Raw genomic sequence first — 23,059 nt, 5'->3', positions numbered from 1 at the left:
AACTTATCCTCGAAATTACTGGCCTTGTGCCAAAATTTGAAACTAGCATATAGGAAACACAAACGCTGGTATTGCTGAATGTTTGCCAGGCTATAAAAACGGTCACATGTTGTTGATGAGCCTCAAGAAAGAATGTATTTAACATTCCCATGAGTCACTGCTGTGACAATATTTCTTTCATTTTGATATACTTAGATAAGTTTCACCTGGAATTGACCCAGGTAGTGCTATTAGTACTCAATAACCCCACCTGGAAAAGACATTTAATGATCTTTCATATTTCATTCATTTTTGGGGGCACCATAATTCATTCAAGTAAAGAGTTATTATTTACAGAAATATATCCAGCTATAGGTAGTTAATCTGGAATTTGGGGATATTCATCCAGGAACCATTTGAAAGTTATGAGATTTTTACATGTCTGTGAAGTGATTTTCTCACAATCAAAAACTACAGCATCAGGTCTTTCAAGTGTATAGTCCTTCAACATATAGCCTAACTGATAGATCATTTTCAAATGTTTAGCTGTTTGCTTCAGGATTTTTTGAAGTAATTTTTGTCTAAAACTTTACTAATCTTGCTAAATTCATCGTCTAAATCTCAACTTCCCTTTCTCATTTACTGCTTCTAACATTTTGGATATTTACTCACTTCATTAAATATCTGCATAGCAGCTTAACACAGTTTTGTCTCATCTCATTTCTAGTAATTTCATTAATTTAAATACTAATTACAACTTGATTGGTTTTATTAATTTTTTACAAATTTTCTTAATTTTTATGATGCCATCCTACCCCAAGATTATCCCCAGTTCTATGATAAAAACTTCCTGTTTTAAAGTAATCTCAAAACCTTTTGGGTTAATTTGTTCCTAAACGACCTTAATGATGACAATTATTTTACTAAATTCTTTATTATTTTCAAGATTAATTGAAATAAAGGAAGAATATATCAACAAAAGTATGGTAACAAAAGGTTTACAATTATTAAAGTTCATTAGAATTATTCAAGATATTTAGATTGTTAAAAATTGCTAAAATTTGTTAAAATGCATGATTATGTATTAAAATATTTTAAATGTTATTTTAAGAACTCTATTTCATTGTTGACATTAATATTTACTAATAAGGGAATGTCTTTTCTTCAGGTTCAGACCTTGAGGCGGCAACTGAAAGAAGCACGAGATGATATACAACAGCACAAGGCTGAAATTGAATCTCTCAAGTCAAAATTAGATATGTCTGTATCGAAACTTACTGGCACAGAAAAGGCGTTGTCAGAGGCTCTAAAAGAACTAAAACAAGAGAAAGAACATTGCACTAAGATTTCTTCTGAATGGACAAAAAGAATGAAAAATGTTGAGGCTCAACTTCGAGAAACTTCTCAGAAGCTTGAAAAAGGTCGGGAGGTATTGCAAGCCAAAGAGAAAGAATGTAAACGACTGGAGACAGAGGTGAAGTTGAATATGCAAAAACTCAGAGATAGCGAAAGAGAAGTAATTAAATTAAAAGCTGTTGAAAATGAATATCGGCAAGCTAAAGAGAAGCTTGACAATAGCAACAGGGAGCTGGAATGTTTGCGTAAAACTGTGAAAGAGAAGGATCTTCATTGCCGTAAACTGGAAGATCATTTGAAAGAAATGAAACATGAATATCAGCAGGAAAAGAGAGACATGAGAGAGATGTCAATGAGTCAGTCATTATCTAGTGATATATCTGCTATACTTACTGAGAAAAATGATATAATCAACCAACTGGAGGAAAAACTAATAGAAAGTCACAATAAAATCGAAGAATTAACTGATGAGATGCAGAATGAAATTACAAAAGGGTCAGCTCTGAAACCCCATTTGGATACAGCCCTTAAGGATAACATGTATTTAAAGCAACAGTTACAATCTATCGAGAAAACATTAATGGATTTACAAAAGAAGATGGACACGGACGAGAAGGAGAAAGTTGTTCTTAAAAAACAAGTGGATGACCAACAGCGCGAGGGCAAAATGCTATTGGTCAAGCTTGAAAAAGAATGTTCACAGAAGTCTCAATTGTATGACCGCAACCAAAATTTGGAAGGCATGATGCAACATTTGAATAACCAGCTCCAAAATCATCGCATGAATGTCGACAAACTTGTGTTGGAAGCCCTGAAAGAGAAAGACAGCATTTACAAACAGAAATTGTCCGAAATATCAACAAGTTTAACAAGTGGTCAGAGTCTTGTAAGTATGGTTAATTCTATCTTGCAACAAATTATGGACACCCAAAAGAAAGACTACAGCCATGTACTAGCTTCAGCTATTTCGTCAGCATCTGAACTTGAAAGTTGTTTATGTACGGCACAATCTGTCATAGAAGATTTACCTCCCTTGACCAGCTCTGACGTTTCCGGCACGGCAGCAAAAGACTCGTGTAATATCGATGACATTAAACAACAACTCAACCAGGCCAAGCAAGAAAACAAGAACTTACTCAAAGAACTTGACGATGCATATAGCGAGTTCAACCTTTTAAAAGTAGAAGAGCAGACACTTCGAGAGAGAGTGAAACAACTAGAAGATGACTATAGCTTGAAATTAAAGATACTGTCAGGGAAAATTGAAGATCTCACGAGTAAACTCGGTTCAACTGTGAAACACATGGAGACGGACTCACATCCAGTGAGTGAGTCTTCAAAGGACATAGAAAGCAAACTAGAGGACTTAGAAAAGCGTATCCTTTTTGTTGGAGATATGATGAAATCGCAACATTTGCATTCTAGAGTCCTAAGCAGACAACTTTTGCGATCAATGAATGAGTTTGAAGAAAGCGATTCTTCTGACGATTCAGACCAGAGTGAATCATCTCAAGAACTCTCTGATAGTTTCAATTCTGATTCTGAAGATTATGAATTTTCAGATCCTAATATGTCTTCAATACAAGACATGAACAACCATATTCCTTCCACAAATAAACTTCATAGTTTGCCTCCAAAATATGGCAAGAATAGTCCGAATTGGCAGCCTTCAAAGAAAGGTTCTCTTTTTCAACGCTTACAGCTCTGTGAGGAAACCACGCTGCACCTCAGTGAACAATTAACAAAGGATAAACAAGAGATACCGGAACTTCCTGAAAAACGAACTCTTGATGAGGTTAAGTTGGCCTTTCATAATTGTATGAGTCAAGTTATGAAGAAATTAGCTGATGTAAATGAGGAAGTGAGGGCAATCGAGTCTGCTGCTACAAAACAACAGACAAATAAATTAACTCCAAGAATCAAAGACAAACTCTGCTACATGATTCGTTACATCCAACATGTGCAGAATTTAACCAAAGAGGAATGGCACATTTTGGGTTCCCTCTACTCAAAGAAAGTTACTATTGAGAAACAACTTAAAGAAAAATGGGAAACCATTGAAAGTAACAGTGAAGACACAAGTCAAAAAATAATTATTTATGCTGAAAAACTGGCTTTACAAATTGTCATTCTTGGTGAATTATCCCATCTACTTCAGAACAATTACCTCAGTAACCGTTGTCCAGATCCACTTTGGAAAGAAATAAATGAAGTGAATCAACTATTTCTTCAGTTAAAGGAGAAAGTCATAAAAGACCTGGATGACTGTTCTTTGGATAATGATGCTCAAGTTCTTTGTAATTATGTCGAAATGTTGGCACAGAAAATTATTGTTGAAGGTCATCTTATGTCTAGCATGAGATCTCAGGGCACAGTAGCTGAACATGCAGAAAAAATCAAGGATCTTTCTGAAATTCCATCCCTGGCTATTGAAGCAATTTCGCGGAGTCTGTCTTGTGAGTACATGGAACATCAGTTCCAGTATCTCGGAGATCAACTTGAGAAGTTTTCAGGTCATTTCACTGCACAAGTTTTATTACAAGGTGAGATGACTTTCGCTCTTATAAATCTGAAGGACCAAATTACACAAGAAATGAGCAACAAGTCTTTTGATTTTTTTGTCGAAGAATCGAAAAGTGCTTTTGTCAAATTAAAAGATGAGAAGAAACTATGTCAAGACCTTGTATGTAAATATAAAGATAAAAAACTCCATCAAATACAGGAGATCTTGAAGCAGTCTCCAGGTCAACAAAATATGATCCTGGAAGTTAGTCAAGTCCACAGACTTTTACAAGGTCATATCAAACAGTACGAAGAAATGCTCGACCTCAGTTTACCAACATCTAGGAAATGCCAAATCATTCACCAATCTCTCTTAAATGAACAAGAATCATTCATGAAAACAATGCAAAGCTTATTACAGGGAAACCATCAAGGAGAAGCCTCTGACAAAGACTATGTTGATAATATTAAGGCTCACTTGGTGGAGCTTGCTGATGTCTTAGTACTAAATGCAACAATACGAGGGCAGCTTACTTATATTTCAGAATTGTATGAAAATAAATTTGGTTCCAGTTCCGAAAGTCATGAAGAACGAAGTGTGGAACTTAGTATATCTGATGATGAACGTCGATGGGAAACTTTAATGAAAAAATTAGGCGGTGTCCTAAAGACCAACGCCAAATTAAAGGAGCAGACAGTGCGTGAGTTACTTAATCAATCAAATACAACAGGGAATGAACAGAAAGTGCAAGAAATTAAAAAACTTCTTGATTATGTTTCGTCTACTGAAAATTATTTTCCTAATTGCTTGGCCAATTTTTCTCAACAAGTAATTCGGGAGTCAGTGTTTCAAGCCCAGATGTGTTACTTGATGGAAAAATTAAAACTAGAATACAGTGAAGAGTTAAGTCAAATGAAACTTAGCTCAAACATCTCCTCTGCTAAAGACCTGCAACTGCGGGACAGCAAGCAGCCTTCGGTAGATGTGCAGGGCATGTTAAAAGGCTTTGAAGAAATCATTGAACATTACCACAGAGATGAAAAGAATGTCATTAGTGCCTTGAAACGAGAGATTGATTCTTTAAAATTTGAAACTCAGGGAGTGCAAGAAGGTTGCAATGAATGTGATTGGGCCAGAAAGCAAATCGAAAACTTGGAAGTAGTCTTTGTAAAAGAATGCCAGTCGGTTAACGATATGCATAAAAACCATGTAGATAGCATAAGAAAGGAAATTACATCGACCTGCAATAAAATGAGTAAATTAATCAAAGAAAAAGATCAAGATAGAGATGTTTTAGTGTCGGATTATGAAGACAGAATTGCACATTTGCAAGATGACCTTGATTGCATGGTGGATGAACGAGAAGCTGAGCTTGAACAAGTTAAAATGGACATCACAACGGCTGTTGGTGCCATTCAGGCCAGTGAACATCAGACTGAAGCTCAGTTGCGGGATCAAGTTAATCAACTATCACGAAACATGGCTGTACAAAAAAATTATTTTAATGTAAGTATTAACTAAATTTAGTTTATGAAAGCCCAACATTTTAAGTATATCCATACATCTGTTTTCTTCACCCACTATTCTTGGGAGAGTCGTGGGTAGAGTCCTCAGTCCTCCATAGAGTCCTATAATAAACCACCATCATTACACTTTCCAGCTGGTTTCCCTAGATCCATATTAGGAACTTTGCTTAATTGCCTACCTTCATTCACTATAAGAGAATATACAATCCTCCATCCCTCTTTTCCTGGGAAGATGATGAGAGTGGAGTCCTCAGGAACCTCCTCCATTTGGTCCTATTAGAAGCAACTGTCCTCATACTTTCCAGCTGTAGTCCCGTGCATGACCAACTGAGACTCTGGACATGATGCAACCATCTCGTTGTTGGTCTCCTCCTTGGTCTCTTGCCAATTGGCTCAGCTTGAAGAATCTGTCTTGCAGTTCTTTTCTGCTACATTCCAATCATATGTTCATAGTACTGGAATTGTGACCCCCTCAGTGCAGAGAAGTAGCAGCTTGACCTGAAGAGATTTGCTAATCTCAGAGCTATCCATTTTTTTGAGTAACGTTACTCCATGGATTTTCCAAAGGAACCCCATTTCGGTTACTTGTATCCACAATAGTACTCTTTTCTCAGAATATAATTAAAAGTCAATTAACAATACAAATTAAAGAGGAAAATATATTTATTCAATATTTTAGTATCAACATGGTGAATTAAAAAGACAAAAACTAGACAAAGTATTATATAGCATGTAGGGAAATGTACCATGTAGTGTATAATGGCCCATGTTGAAATCAAAGAATAACCTCCTCTGGTTGTCATATTCATGAGTGTTTCATGAGGTAAATACACAAATTACCAATATTAGAATTGAAGGTCTTGGTGTCACATTCATGTTCTTGTACATTTTTCGTTTATTTCATTTGTGCCCCAGCACAATTCCCAGACCGGGCGTTGTGAGTGTTTATTGAGCGAAAACACCTAAATCTCCACGAGGCTCTGGCAGGGGGTGGTGACGAACCCTGCTGTACTCTTTCACCACAACTCTCTCTCTCTTTCTTCCTGTTTCTGTTGTACCTGTATTTCGAAGGGGCCAGCCTTGTCACACTCTGTGTCATGCTGAATCTCCCCGAGAACTACGTTAAGGGTTCACGTGTCTGTGGAGTGCTCAGTCACTTACACATTTCAGGAGCTGGCTGTTCTGTTGATCGGATCAACTGGAACCCTCGTCATAACTGATGCAGTGCCACAACAATATATACAAATGAATGTATTGATACATCACTAATCAATTAGTGTAATTAATTGACTGGCCCTCTCCCCTCTTCCGACTTCCCAAAATATACAGATGGCAAACATTTCAACAGCAAACAATGTTCACCAGTCCAAACCTGAATGGTCAAACATTAGCCACATGAAGGCACCATTACCCTTTATCTCTCTTCACAAAGGCCACACCAATGGTCTTGTAAATTATGGGAAGTTTTTCTGCTGCACCTTGTAAAACGTGGAGTTATGTGTATATTCAAATTGTGGAACCAAATGAGATTTTTATTGAGTGTTAACATGTTCAGTTCAGTGATGAATAAAATATGGTTTAAGATGTCGAGTATGTTAAATAGAGTATATATATTGAAACATGAGCTTAATTAAATGACCCTAGTTTGTGGCTGTTTGTAATGAAGTATTCATAAATGGGTGATGACTTCAATTCTACTTCTGAGCAGTTTTTATGTTTCCTTAGGGCTGCGGCTCTCAATTGTTTCAACGTCATGGTCGACTGGAGATCAAAGCTTAATGGTTCACTGCCTAAGGAAATATAAAGAAACAAATTGTTTGAAAGTTAAACATTTAGGAAAATGTATGAAACTGACTTTGTTTCATTAATTATATTTGCGTTGATAAACAAGAAAATTATGAATGACACAGTTTTCAAGATAGCCTTTAATGTGGATTTTCGAGAGACTTAAATATTTATTTTTTAAAGACTTATATTTTCTGAAAAAATGGTCATGTGTCTTTAGGCTGTTTAATGTAATGAAGCTGTCCCTGAAAATTAACTTCAAAACAATATTCAATATTTTTATTTATTTTTTAGACTTTAGTTGATGAAGTCAAATCAAAAATATCCGACAGTAAATTAATTCAGAAAATTGAACAATTCCAAGAAAATCTCCAAAGTTCTTCCGTAAGTGGTTTTTTTTTTTTAAATGGTAAAAATACTCTACTAGTATTGTCATTCAAACTGAACCTTGGTTTATCAATATTATCTATTTTACTGACCCCCAAAATACTGAAATGTTGAAGGCACATGGCTTAGTAGTCAGTGTTGCACTCACAATCTTAAAATTGTGTTCCAGATCAAAATGCTTCATTTCATGTTACCATAACCTTGTGAAGAGGAATGTTGTGATCTTGATCACTTACATGCCATGGAAACCAGGTAACCAGCCTTTGGAGTCTAGGACTTGAGACCTTTATGTCTAGTGGGGGAAGAAGCTGCTGAAGAGCAAAATGGGTCTTGACAGGACTTCAGCTTAGCACCAGTGGTGGGTGGGGACAAAATAATTGTTTCTCACACAGGAGGCACAGAGTCTGAAATTTGTGGGGAATAATTAGCCAATTAAATTAATCCCAGTACTTAATTGATCCTTGTTTTTTACTTTCTGCTGTGATCAAGTACCTCAGCAGGATTTGAGCTCAGAATGTGGAGAACCAGAGATGTCACAAAGCATTTAATCTGATGCTCAATCAATTCAACTTCTCCACTTCCTTTAAACCGGTCATATCCAGCTCAAATATTCTAATTGTTTTATGTGAGAAGCCAGATTTGGACTCTCACACCCTCCCTACAATGTCATTCTAAAAATAAACAATCACATCACTGAAACCTCAAAGCTATGAGATGATCAATGATAAATTAAAGACAATGCGAATAAATAAGCATTACATTTGACAGAGTAACCTGAATGCTTAAGGGTTACAGGGAAAACCCAAACTAATGCATATCGTTTACATTCTATAAAACTCACAAACACTGTTCACTGAAAGGTATTAAGATTCAGTCGACAGGTGATTGGTGTATTCCGTGTGTGATATACAGAGTTCTCTCTGTTTGAAGTTACCTGAATCATGTTATTTTCCCCTCCTATTAGTGGAAGGAGAAGCATTCAACAATAGCTGAAACATTCAGATTTTCAAAGAAACCAAAACGAATATTAAACACACATGCACACACACACACAAAAGGACTGATACTCCATTGCTTTGATCATAAAACCCTGTTATTGTTTAACTCTAGGTTAGTCTGTTAAGACAGACATTGTTAACAGGGCTAGCCTATATATATATATATATATATATATATATATGACTTCTATATAATAATACTAGCTGATATAAAAGCGAAATCAGGATGGCACCTGTGCCCAGCGTCGCCTTTCTGGCACTTGTGCCTGTGACATGTGTAAGGATTTTCGAGCGAGATCGTTGCCAGTGCCCCTGAACTGGCTCTTGTGTGGGTGGCACGTAAAATACACCATTTTGAGCATGGCCATTTCCAGTACCGCCTGACTGGCCTTCGTACCAGTGGCACGTAAAAGCACCCACTACACTCTCTGAGTGATTGGCGTTAGGAAGGGCATCCAGCTGTAGAAACTCTGCCAGATCAGATTGGAGCCTGGCGTAGCCATCTGGTTTCACCAGTCCTCAGTCAAATCGTCCAACCCATGCTAGCATGGAAAGCGGACGTTAAACAATGATGATGATGATGATAAATATTGGTTGATTTCTGCAGTTAAGTTTTACACTATTTGTAATGTATATATCAACTCCCATGTGGATAGGAAAGCCTTCTTTTTTTCTGTCGAGGGCTTATATGCCCCTTTATTAGTCTATTTCCCTTAGTCATTGCACAGTGATCACCATAAACTTTAAGCTTATATAAAAATACCATTATTATTTATTATTTAAAGGATTGTAAACTCGGCGCCATACAAAAAAACCATTCGCACCGAATGCATCTAGAAAGTTTGTTTACATAAAAACAAACGCAAACTACTATAGTTCTTAAATTTGACAGAAATGGGGAGGCTAATTTGCTGGTGTAAAGGTAACACACTTAGTCGCATTAACAAAGGGATGTGGGTTTGACTCCCATGCAGATAGGAAAGCCTTTTTCCTGTCAAGGGCTTATATGCCCCTTTATTAGACTATTTTCCTTAGTCATTGCATGGTGATCGCCGTAAGATTTTAAGCTTATATAAAAATACCATTATTATTATTATTTACAGGATTGTAAACTCGGTGCCATATAAAAACCATTCATACCGAAAGTATATATATATATATCGCCATGCTGGACTCTACATGGTTTTTTTATTCTCTCTCTGTTTATTTCCTCTTATTCCTTTCTGTTAAAGAGCTTAGGCTCAAAACATAAAAGACTTTATCATTTTACCCCCCCCCCCCCGAGTGTCAAACTAATACACTTGCTTGTTGTTCATACACTCGTTTTCATCTTTTGTTTTACTATCAATTTCAACTGTATATATATATATATATATATATATATATATATATATCAAGAGAGATATTTTGCAGAAATAGGTTTTTAATGCAGTAGATTGGGATTATGTTTATAAAATTTAGGGAAATAACATATTTATTGCAAATGTCCTCAAACCTTTCACATACACACACTTCAAGAAACTTTATCTGGCCCGTGCAAACATAGAAAAGTAGGTGTTAACATTGTGTGTGTGTTGAAATGATCCTTTACTAACATTCCAGTGTGTTATCTGACCTTGATCATCACTTAGCAACCCTTGCCATTTTTAAATTTATCATTTTCTGTTGTAATTAATGAATATTTCTATGAATCTACTTAACATTATTATTGTCTCTTGTAGAATACTGAAGTAGTGATTCCTGAAGACAAGGTAGACGGTGTCATAAATGAGGCCGATGTCAGTTTCACAATTCTTGGTAATTTTGAACATGCTAATGAAGATGTCACCACTCCTCCAGCAAGCCAGGTAATTACAACACCCCCCTCCTACTCCTCTTTATTTTTCATGCCTTTTCATCAAACCCTGATTCAATTAAAATATCTCTTGCTCTTTTCCAATGAGCAAGTCTGCTATGTTTCATTTAATCCTATCATGCCATGTTCCTGGTATAATGAGAATAGCCTCCATGTAATCTCTACTAGATTCCCATTAAAGTGGTAATGAACAACACACACACACACACACACACACACACACACAGAAAAAGATAAAATACTCAAAATAGACAACTGATCGACATTGCAGCTTGACATGGTTTCTAAAGCTATCAACTACATCACATTGTGTACTCAATGCTGTTTTTCTTTTTCTTTATGGTACCAGCACTAGTGAGGTTACCATGTAGCTTGCAAGACCAAAATCTCCTTTGACTGCATGGGGGTTACAGTAGAGAGAGAAAGGCTTTGTGCTATGGGTTGAGTGGTTAAAGTGTGATAAAAGGGGCCGGAACAGAATAGTTTTTGTGGCTATACTACAAAAAATAATTCAATAAATGAAATATATAATAATGATGATGATGAGCATACTGCATTCAGAGCTCTGGTGTGCAGTAGAGCAAGATTTCATATTTAAAATTTCACTTAGTATTTGTCACATTTTGAAATATAATCTAATTTGAGAACCACTGAGATAGTTAATGATTATTTCTCCTCATTGTGGTGTTTGATTAAAATTAAGTAACTTGGTGACCAACATTAATTACATAAATTGCATTAACATTAATGACATTAACTTTACTGTTTGGTTTTTATGCAGAGTATGTACCCAAGTAGGTTTCTGTTATTCCTTATGCAATGTTAAATCCTTTTTTCGTTCATTTGATATTTAGGTAGACCAACCGGTAGCAAACCCTTCAGAAGACGAACAACAGATCAGAGAGAAAGAAGACAAAGAAATTAAAGCCGGTCAGTTTGTTGACGTAGTTATGTTTTTATTTTAAGCCTTTACATGGCAATAGTGGTGTTGGTGGGAGACAATCATGCCATTGACCAATGTCTAATGTTCACACTCTTTATTCCAATTCACCTGATACCATCCAAAATTTCATGATACAATGTCACGTTTTCATGTGCTTTAAGATAAATCAAAATTTTCTGTTATAATTAAATTATATGTAACCTTTTCGATACCAACTCACCTTAAAGACTGCCTTTGCTCTTCGAGATAAATTTCCTGTTTTAAAATGAAAGAAGTCATGGGTGTGGGTGGGGTGCTTGTTTTGATAGCACATCAGGTTGTAAATGAGTGCCACCATCATACAAGCAGTATAGTTTGTTTCCTGTCTCCTGTGAAAAACATGTTCATCCATGGAGAAATATTACCTTATTTGGAAACAAGTGAAGGTCGGTGACAGGAGGGGCATTCAGCCATGAAAAATTTACATTGTTGTTTAACATCTGCTTTCCATGCTGGTATGGATTGGACAGTTTAACTAAAGACTGGCAAGCCAGGAGGCTGCACCAGGCTCCAATCTGATTTGGCTTGGTTTCTACAGCTGGATGCCCTTCCTAACACTGGCCACTCTGAGAGTGTAGTAGGTACTTTCTACATGCCACTGGCACAGGCATCGGTCACGCTCGAATGGTGCTTTTTATGTGCCAGTCAGGCAGCACTAGCATCAGCCAACTAAAACTACCTCAATAAAATTTCCGTCTGACCCATGCAAGCGTAGAAAAGTGAACGTTAGACGTTTTTGTTGGTGAATTTTGTAGTGAAATAATGATTTCAAATTTTGGCACAAGGCCAGCAATTTCAGTGGAGGGGGTAAGTCGATTAGATTAACCTCCCTCCTTTCCAGTGCTCAGCTAAAACTTATTTCATCAACTCTGAAAAAATGAAAGCCAAAGTCAACCTTGATGGAATTTGAACTCAGAACGTAATTACAATGGCTGAAATGCTACTGAGCATTTTATCGAGCTTGCTAATGGTTCTGCTAGCAAAATTATAGTCCCAGGTTTGTGGAGACATTATTACAGTCTGATGGTAGTTGTCAAAAGTATTTAATAAATTCTTTGTTATTTCAGCTCTTGAATCAATGCGTAAAGCCTATGATGATGATCTTGACAGAGAGAAGAACCAATTCCGTGAAGCTCTGAAGACTATGTATACAGAAGACTACGTCAATGAGATACGCAGCCGTCACGAGTATGTTTTGTTTGTTATTTCACTCACAGTCAAACATTAGAGTCAGTTGTTGTCAGTGGATAAGTCTTTCACAGTTATGAGCAGGAGGGGAAAATGTGCTCATAGATTTCCAAGATGGAATCAGTGCATGGATGCACACATACTTTTGTGAAGAAAGACAAAAATGAGTGTACAGTATAAATTACTATAAAAAATTTGAAGGAATATTAGTTGTGAGATTATAAGTTCTCAGTGAAATGACCCTCATAGCCTGTTTCATTTAAACTTAATATTTGATTAATTAAAACAAACTGAACGCTAGCAATTTGCTATTTCACATCTTTTAACAGAATGAAAAAAAAATTTGCCTAGAGTTACCTCCCTTCCTTTGTGGGCAATATTGTGCATTCTGTAAAGTCGTGCGTTCGCCAACAGTCATCTCGTATTATTCTTTAGACTATGAAATTACATATAGTAATTTATCGTTCAAGCGGTGGATCTCCATCTTTGATGATCAGTATTCCCATTGTTCGATTAATTGCATTGCCTGTTCATTGAATTAGCATATAAGCATTCCGGAGACATGTACCGTCAATGTAATTCTCTGGTAGAATCATCATGACAATGTGTGACAAATGTATAATCCTGCAAGACAGATTATACAAGTGTATAATCTCTATAAGTACCAGGCTTTAAAAAAAAATACTGGGGTCTATTCATTGGACTATACATTCTACAGGGCGGTGCCTCGGCATGGCCGCAGTCTAATGACTGGAGCAAGCAAAAGATAAAAGATGACAAATAAGGTTTTTCGCTGCTTGCCTCATATCAAAGTCGAACAGATAAGTCATTCAGTCAAGAAGAGTTACGTCCCTTGTCAAAGTATCCGCTACTTAAATTTAGTTGTCTGTGACAATGTTATAATCTTAAGTAGTCCAACCAATTTGCCTCCCAGCCATACAATAAATATGCTGTTATTTATTTCTGTTGTTGTTGTTATTGACGAGAAATTTTCTGAACTGATTATATAAAGTGTGGAATATCCGTTTATTTATTTCAACAGATTTGAAGCCAGTCGACTTCAAGAAGAACTAAAAACATTAAATTTGCATTATGTCAGTAAATGTGAAGATTACAAAATGTTAGATGAACGCCTGACCAAATCCAAGCAAGACCAATATGAACAGATAGAGAAAATCTTGAATGAGTGAGTCATTTCATAGAATTCCTGTTTGTCTTTTATTTTTCTATTTTCTTTCTAAGATGGTTGGTGTTTAATGCCCAGCATCAGTTTTCACCATTTTGTAGGACATGTATGTCATCAGAGACTTAGCGAAATGCCTTTACCTTTTACCAGATCGATTGTTGTGTAGCCCCAAGGTGCTGGGGTTGATGTTTAACCCTCGGTCACCTGCGACCGCCTGTGACATGCAAATACCAAAACAACAAAGTACCAGCTATATTATGTGATCTCAGATTAGGATTATGTATGTAAAGTCCTTATACCTCCAGTCATGTGATCTCATAATAAATATCTTCTGTTTCCTGTTTCAGTAATAAACATTTGGAATCCTTATTGGGTGGAGAAATTGCTGAACTGAAAGAATTGATGAAGAAACGAAGTCCTAAGGGTCTCCCTGCTGGAAGTTCTTCTCTTGAAGAAGATCTATATGAGGCTCAGGTACGTGGCTACCTTTTTCCCCCATTAATAATTCAACAATAATTATTCAATTGCAGTGTGGAAGATGTTTGTAAGCCATTTAAGAAGACACAAAAACCGTTAGTTTCACTTCAACATCTAAATTTAATTTGTGTCAAAATATTTTCATTGCTTTGAAACTGCGACCTGTTCACTTACAAAACTTGAATAATTATTCAAAATGATGTAAATGATTAAAAGAAATTTTTGAGGATATTTTCTTCTGAGGACCAACATTGCATATTTTAAGATGAATTGATGTTATGAAGAGCATACAGTCAGCACCCATGTCAAAGCAGATGGGAGAGCATTGCACAGTCCTCTGGCTCCACCAGCTCCCATCAAATTATGCAAACCATTCCAGTATGACTTTATTCCATGTAAAAAGTAGCCATACTGGCACTGCATAAAAGCACCCAGAACACTCCGTAAAGTGGGCATCCCACCATAGAAAACCTGCCAAAGCAGACGGGCAGGTTTTGCTGCAGTCTTCTGACTTGCCAGCTCCTGTCAAACCGTCCAATCCATGCTAGCATGGAAAGCAGATATGAAATGATGATGCATGCCAAAGAGGTGGCCATTATTTACTTTTTTTCCAAAATTGGTTTGAGAATCATTGACACAGACATGGCTAGCATGTTGAGTGCGACTAGGAACAGGTGTTGTTCATATATTGAAGCTATTTTGCTATGCATCTTGCATACATAAAACATAAAGGCTGTGAGTTCCAGCTTGCCAATGGACTTTTGTAAATTTTGCAAATATCAAATAATCGTTATTTTTCATTTCTCATTTTAGATAATGATCCGAATGAAAGATGCAGATCTCCAGAAACTAAAGTCTCAGGTGACAACGGGGGAGGTAAAACTTCAGAGAATCACAGAGGTAGGCTTAAATGTCACTTCTATATTTTCATTTAATTAACGAGGTAAATATAATGTATAATGACAGATTCTCCATCACTTTCAACGAATGAAGATGCAGTTGTTCTATCAAGCAAATTCTCTACTCATTGAATTTCAGTGTGTTAAGTGGCTGAGTACTCCAAACACGTGTACCCTTAACCTTTTAAACCCTCTAAACAGGCCGTATTCAGCCAAAATATTCTGCCTCTTTCATATTCAAACTGGCCAATTCCAACATCTCACACCTACCCTACAATGTCATTCTTAAAATAAACAATCACATCATTGAAATCTCGAAGCTATGAGATAATACATGATTAATTCAAAACGATGTGAATAAATAAGCATTACATTTGACAGATTATCCTGAAAGCTAAAGGATTAATGTAATTCTTGAACAGAATCAACAGGGCAATTTGATTGTGTGACAAGTCTATACTATTTGGATCAGAGATAGAATAGACCCAATGGGATTCTATACAGTTTCCATCTTCTCAATTTCATTCAAAACTTTATGGGTTAAGTTGTTATACAAAATTCACGTCACACAGCAGGATCAAGCCAGGAGCCATGTGGTTGTGAAGCTAACTTCTTACCCATTCAGTTACTCACCTATATTTTAATTAGATGGTGTAATAAGAGTAGCTTTAACAAAAGACTGGTATTTAGGTAGTCATAGTCCTAGTAAAGACTGATGTTAGATGATGATTACTCTTAAAAAAGACTGATACTAGATAAAGTCGTAGTGGTAATAATGAACGCTTTAGCAAATGTTGATGACATCAAAGTAAATAACAGAATCCTAATCATGAAATGATGGATAGGAAACATAACTGCGATCATAAAATAATTCACATATGGAATTATCTAAAGATGGTTAGTCTCATGGATATGCACATACTTTGCAAAGAAAACCAAAATTTGCACACATGCACTTTTTTCCTCTTTTGGCCTGTGAGTTACTTAGCAACCTCACTAGTGCCAGTGGTATGAAACAAGCACCAAGTCCATACTGTGAAATGTTTGGTCTTAGGAAGGGCATCCAGCCATAGAAACCATGCCAAGGTTGACACTGGAGCTTGGCATGCCCTGTAGCTTGCTGGATCCTGTCAAGTCATCCAACCCATACCAGGATGGGAAATTGCTGTTAAATGATGTTAATGATCCATAGCAAAAAATTAGAGGGGACATTGATGGTAGACGTACCTTTAAAGCTTTATGTGACATTGACTTTCATAAATTTCAGTAGATACTTAAGCATTTGGTTATTAAACAGTTGTGATATTTCTTTGTGTCATGCTAAGAGATTTACAAGTGTTTAGTTGGTGACATTTTCAACTGTTGTTTCCTGTTGATGTGTAGGAGCACAAGCAGATGATATCACAGTATCTGACAAGTAAGAAACTGTACAACGTAGTCCAAGATGAGAACATATGCCTTAAAGCTAAATTAGAAAAGGCCATGGAAGAAGCCAAACCTGATCAAAGCAGCCTTCAAAGACGACAGCAACCTGTTCGAAGAGGTAAAAAAACCCTTTCTCCTTTTTCTTTTAACACTCCTACCTTTGTAATTGTTTTCGATTCATCGATGACATAAGTGTGAAACCTGTTGTCCCTCGGGCAGACTGAATCCAACAGAATTGTGTCTTGCATCTTTGTATGAAGCTTGCTTCCTGTAGTTTCTGGTTCAATCCCACAGTAAGGCACCTTGAGGGTCTTCTAAGGGTCAAAACTGATCCTTGTGAGTAGATTTGGTTGGTAGAAACTAGAAGCCCCCTGTATGTATATGCACCTAAAGACTAGTTTAAAGTGTGATTGTAAAAATAGTCTACAGGCTGATAAACAGATTTTTCAAAATCTTATGTCGTCATCATCATTTAATGTCTCTGTTATATATTGTTACAATTTCTGCACACAATGAACCATTCTAAATGAAAAAAAATTCAGTAGTTAGTCCGAGGAAGGTGATCCAGTTGTAAATGGGAACATCTGTAATATTCTGAGATGCTGTACGGCAGACAAAAATTTCCAAAGAAAAAGATCCACAAGTTCTAACTCTTATATCTGTGTAAATCTTGTATATATCTATGTATAATTCAAGATACATTAATAAAGATAAGTTTAAGACATTAATGTGTAACATCTTCATTAACACCGCCACTGAATTTAAGACGTTTATATTACTTATGAGGTATTCTATATTTTGCAGCTAGAGTGTAGTTGGGTCTCAAGGGGGTGGTACAAACCTAGCAATATGCGTTTTATAGTGAAAACAATTTCCATTCAAATGGCAGTTACCAGACGATTTTCTGTTGGAGTCTAACCGTCTAAGTCATAGTGGAAACGTGACCTATGTTGCCAATAGGCACATGAATATTGTATAAATTTTATAATTGAAAAATTTATATTTTGTACATACAATTATTCCAGCCTGTGGACGCAATAAAACAGGCTCGTGGGCAGGGGTTTCCCCACCCCTGCTGTACGGGATTTTATAGATAGGTAGTTATCTCCTTTGCCAGACAGTTAATAGCACAACAGGAACTGGGGGAATATAAATGGTGGTCTCCTAAAATGGGGGAGGGGGAGTCTGATTCTATCAGATCAGGAAAATATGAAAGAAGCATGTGGCATGTTTTTTAGGGAAATTATACACCATATAATCTGCCATAAATCAAGCGTGTCTTGAACAAGGTATCCAGTTCACATAATTCTAGTCTATTCAGCTAAAAATAATTGTCTCAGTTGTCACTTTTCCTGTAAGGTGTGGAATGCAGCTGCATCAAGGGGTGAAGCAATTCTTTAATAATAATTTCTATAATTTCAACATTGCAGTTCCTTCATTCCACCACCGTGCCAGGAGTCCAAGCCCTAGTCATTATACAAGCCAGAGGAAAGAGGAACATATCAGCCGAGACAGCCACAAAGGGAGGCGATATCAGTACAAAGGTATGTGTTTAGATTTAAGGTGTTGCAATCTCAGTATAAAGGTATGTTTGTTTTTATCTATAACTTGATTAAAAACAAACTATATCTGTATATATAGTTAATTAATGAAACATATCAGAAAAAAGCACACTCTAAAGAATAGAGCAGTGATTATTACAACAAAAAATTTAATTTTGGACATAGTTACCAAAGGTTTTGTATCCACAAAGCCAAAGCCTTATGGACAGCTTGTCGGACTTACAAAACCTTTGGTAACTCTGTCCAAAATTAAAATTTTTGTTCTGTATACACACACACACACACGCCACAGATAAATACATCTTCATCGTTTAACGTCTGCTTTCCATGCTAGCATGGGTTGGACGATTTGACTGAGGACTGGTGAACCAGATGGCTGCACAAGGCTCCAATCTGATCTGGCAGAGTTTCTACAGCTGGATGCCCTTCCTAACGCCAACCACTAAGAATGTAGTGGGTGCTTTTACATGCCGCCGGTAAGAGGGCTAGTCAGGCAGTACTGGCAACAGCCACACTCAAAATGGTGTATTTAATGTGCCACCTGCACAGGAGCCGGTCCAGCGGCACTAGCAATGATCTCGCTTGAATGTTTTTTCACATGCAACCAGCACAAGTGCCAGTAAGGCGACGCTGGTAACGATCACGCTCAAATGGTGCTATTTACGTGCCACCGGCACGGAAGCCAGACAGCTGCTCTAGCTATTTAGCATGTGATTGATATATGATAGATATATGATAGACTCAACCAGTTTTGTTTTTATTCAGTAGCTAATTAATACATTGTTGGTTCATTTTTCTTTTTCTTCTTTTCTAGATATTCGCCGCTCAAAGAGCAGTCCTTCATTACCATTTGTATTTGGTTCAAAGCAATTACTTGGAGAGAAAAGTTTATTGAGCAATAAAGAAAGCTTTAGTTCCACGGTATCGAGCAGCCGAAGGTGACAACGCTACTGTTGCTGGTCTTTGCCTTTAGCCTAAGCTCGATCATTCTGAAAAAACATTCCACCAATTTCTGAAGCTGCCAACACAAGGGCCACGAAACTGGACGGACTGCGAATAATTAATTTATCAAAATGGAAATGATGATGATGTTGAATATCTAAACTCTATTTGAACACAGACAAATATTTTATTTATAAATATAAAAGAAAGAAAAAGAAAAACATATTTTTTAAGAGATGTAAAACTTCAAGATCTTTGTGAATTTCCTTTGGAATTTTTGGATGCAGTGAAAGAAAAACATACTCGTAATGTAAATTCTTGGTTTTATTTCTTGGCAGCAATTCTCGAAAGCCTAAGAAGTAATAAGGCAATTTAATTGGTGCCAATGTTGGAGATACATACACACACAAACACCCAGTTCCCCCACCCCCACTTCCTGCCCATCCGTGACATTGCTGCCTGGTTCTGTTAGAGCTGCTGTCCTCAGATCTTCTTTTGGTTTCAATCAATTCCTACACCAAAAAAATAAACACACATATATATGCATATACTATATATGTTTGGTATGTATGTGGGTGTGAGTATGTGTATATATGCATGCATATATATATGTTTGTGTAAATGTGTGTATGTATGTGCGTGTGTGTGCATGGCAGCTACAAACACTAACAGGATCCCATTATTTAAAATTCTGCCATACTGGAGGAATGAGGAGGACCCGACCATAAGAAAGCTACAGCACCTTTCTAGATTTCTTGAAGGGGCAGGGAGTAGGATGGAGTGTGGAGGTAATGTTGCTGCTGACCATTTACTTACAGACACACAGACAGAGAGAATGGGATTTATAATTTATTACAGAGATGACCAAGCTAAAAATCAAATATATATATATATACACACACACACGTACACACTCGCCTTTCATTTCTCTCCTTTGGTATACAAAAGACAATTATTATCAGAAACATACTTGCTCCAACTTAAGCAGGAGTGTTAAAGTTAAAGCAATATTGTGTGGATTGCATAGGAAAATAGCCATATTTTAAAGATTCTTGCTTCAGCAAGAGGGGAAGGGGTCCCAACTTTCTTCAAAAATGTCAAGTAAAACACCTTTGTCAAGAAAAGATTTTTCATATGGGTCCTCACCCCCAAAAGAAACATCTAGATGTGAAACAAAGCTTAAAATCTTGCCATTAACCAATAAATCTCTTTCCCAATTGTATTTTTTAATGCAGTAAATTCAAAACTGTATAGGTTCTCTTGGAGGATTACAGCAGCTTTTGGCGATTATTTTGTTTCTATTATCTTCTTAGAACTGTGACTTTCTCTAAAAGCCTTTAGCATTCAGATTACTCACCCAAATGCATTGTTTGAATTAATCGTGTATTATCTCGTAGCTTCGAGATTTTGATATGACTGTTTATTTTTAGAATGACAGTGTAGGGTAGATGTGAGAGATTGGATCTGGCCAATTTTGGACATAAAACAACTGAAATATTTGGGCCAGATTAAATGCTAAAGGACTAAACCTTTGTTAATTAGGTGAAGGTTTAGTCGGTCACTGACCGAGATCTGGGGCAGAGGCCACATTTGCACATGTAGCTATATAATAGCATCTTAGTCTGTTCTTTCTTGTAGACTAGATAGCTAACAACTGGTCTATGTCACTAAGGAAGCTGTTTCTCAGAAACAAGTAATAAAACCCTTGAAGAACATTGCATAAGCTGATCTTTATATCTCCTGTACCAACTGTTATAGAGGTACTTCATTAAATTTACAAAGAGGAACAAAGAAAAGCAAACCTTATTGTATGTTCCAAATGTTTGTCAATTTTTAATGACTGTAATATTTGTTAAAAATGTTAGTTTTTAGCTTTAAAAGTAATTAAATATGATGACACTGCTCAGTATTTTGTTCTTTGGTAGAATTGATAAAGCTTTTCTCTTGAGCTGCCAGGAATTGTTTTCGTATCTAAGTATTTGCGGCAGTCAGTAGAGGGAGTGGGGTTATTGTAATATTTATTATTGCTTTCAAAATCTGGCATGAAGCCAGCAAGTTTGCGGAGTGGGGAGAAAACAATTCCATCAACTCCAAGTCATGTATTGCTACTTCTTTTGTTGACCCTGAAAGAATGAAAGGCAAAATCAACCTCTGCGGAATTTGAACTCAGAACGTAAAGACAAAATGTTTTATAGCACTTCTAGCTCTTCACGTTCCAAGTTCAAATGGCACTAAGGTCGACTCTACTTTTCATCATTCAAGGGTTCAGTAAAATAAAGTATCCAGATGAATGCTGGGGGATGGGGGTGGGTTAATGTAATCAACTCACCCCGTCCCTCTCAAAATTACTGGTTTTATACCAAAATTTGAAACCACTACTATGAACAGTAATCTATCATAAATTCTGTTTTTGAAGTACTTAAATATTCTATCCACAATTCTCACAAGAATGAATGAGAGAAGGTACATTGATCATTCAATCTTCTTTGGCAATCCAAACAGTACTGTTTAGTTTGTTCCTGTGTTTCAATTAAATTTTACTTGAAAAAAACAAACGTTTACCACCATATTTCGAATTCGTGTTTCAGGAATTTACTCTTTGTGAGAGGTGGATGGAGGGAGAACCTATCATGCTTGATAAGAAGCAAACTTCTAGATACAGGGTTCAATATAGCTTGTTGGCAGCAGCGCTGTTGTTACAATAAAGAACAAGCCAGTTGTTATTTGAAGATGACATTATCTTCATTGCTTGCAGAGATTTGAAACTTTAAAATATTTCTATTTACAAATTCGTTGTACTCCTGAAAGTGATGTTGGCTTTCTAATTAAATTAATTAGTTCAGAAGCGAAACAGAAAAGCTAAAATGCGATAAAAACTTCCCTCCAAATTAACTTTACCACTATTTATAAACCATTATTATTATTATGTTCAGAGGCTATTTATTTATCATTAACAGGGCCAGTATATCCTCTATCAAAACACACCATACTCTAACTAATGTAATTAAAGTTTTTTTTTGGGGGGGGGGGGTCCTCCATATAGATCACAAAAAAAAAATTCACTCAAAATAAGTTATGTTCAATTTATTATAAATCTAACTTCTCTTGGGTTTTTTCACCCCTACCTTTCTACAAATTACTAATACTATGATTACTGATAACCGTTAAAAATCCATTATTATTTTGAAAACTGTTGGCCTTTTTTGGAGGCCACAAAATACAGCTTTTGCCCACTCTTTCCATTACAAACCAAAGCCGTTTCTTAACACCCAAAACTAATCATGTTTCTTCCATCAGCAAATAATGTTCAGTTCACCAAAACATCCATAACAACAAGACTACAGTTTTATGTTTTGTTACTTTTTTTTTTTTTTTCCGTAATAGTAAATATCTTAGAAACACTGCTGCTGTGGCTGAGATTTATTCATTTAAAGGTTGATTCAATAAAAGACATATGTTTCAAATAAAATCTCACCAAGTGTTCTCTCTTCATTTTTATGTTTTTGAACATAAATCCAATATGTGTGTGTCATTTAGTATATGTGCCTGCCATTATGATTGTTTCTCATGTGTTTTTCTTTGCTAGCATGGGGTTTGGATAGGTTTCCTCTCTCTTTTTACTCATATACATGTCCAATGTGTCTCAGGCAACAAGGCTCCTTACAGACCCTTCTACTGACTTAACTTTCTACCTTATCCACTTCTATACCTACTTCCATGTTCATGAACCTCTTATATACCTTTAAATCTATCAGAATTGTACTCTATAAAAGTACAGAGTAGGTCTAGTGAGACTGTTGATGCTTGAACGAAGGCATATCGATGTGAGTTGCAATCAAAAAAGTGGAGGAGAGCTTTTAGCCAGGTTCCTCACAGGCAAAATCTTCCGACAGCAATGATGATGTCGGTAGTACGGGCATACTTCTAGCTGACAAATGGGTTGATGAGATGATTGAGGTAGTCAGAGAGAATGATAGAGTATTTAAGCTTTGTTGCAGAGTAGTACAGC

The 23,059-nt window shown here is 36.4% G+C and overlaps 1 protein-coding gene across 1 annotated transcript in view; it reads left to right on the top strand.

Moving 5' to 3' along the window:
- Positions 1–22,524, top strand: part of LOC106876527 (putative leucine-rich repeat-containing protein DDB_G0290503) — a 259,001-nt gene extending 236,477 nt beyond the window's left edge. The window contains exons 14-24 of the mRNA XM_052966733.1: positions 1,148–5,344; positions 7,444–7,533; positions 10,256–10,381; positions 11,244–11,319; positions 12,439–12,559; positions 13,602–13,745; positions 14,093–14,219; positions 15,036–15,122; positions 16,505–16,664; positions 17,977–18,090; positions 18,923–22,524. Coding sequence (XP_052822693.1) covers positions 1,148–5,344; positions 7,444–7,533; positions 10,256–10,381; positions 11,244–11,319; positions 12,439–12,559; positions 13,602–13,745; positions 14,093–14,219; positions 15,036–15,122; positions 16,505–16,664; positions 17,977–18,090; positions 18,923–19,050 — 5,370 coding nt within the window. The 3' untranslated portion in view covers positions 19,051–22,524. The remainder of the gene's footprint in view (positions 1–1,147; positions 5,345–7,443; positions 7,534–10,255; positions 10,382–11,243; positions 11,320–12,438; positions 12,560–13,601; positions 13,746–14,092; positions 14,220–15,035; positions 15,123–16,504; positions 16,665–17,976; positions 18,091–18,922) is intronic.
- Positions 22,525–23,059: the final 535 nt, after the last annotated feature.

The sequence above is a fragment of the Octopus bimaculoides genome, chromosome 3 (genome assembly GCF_001194135.2).
Source record: "Octopus bimaculoides isolate UCB-OBI-ISO-001 chromosome 3, ASM119413v2, whole genome shotgun sequence".
NCBI classification, from domain to species: Eukaryota; Metazoa; Mollusca; class Cephalopoda; order Octopoda; family Octopodidae; genus Octopus; species Octopus bimaculoides.
Note: the sequence above shows the minus strand (reverse complement) of the source record. Positions and strands in the feature narration are given on the sequence as shown.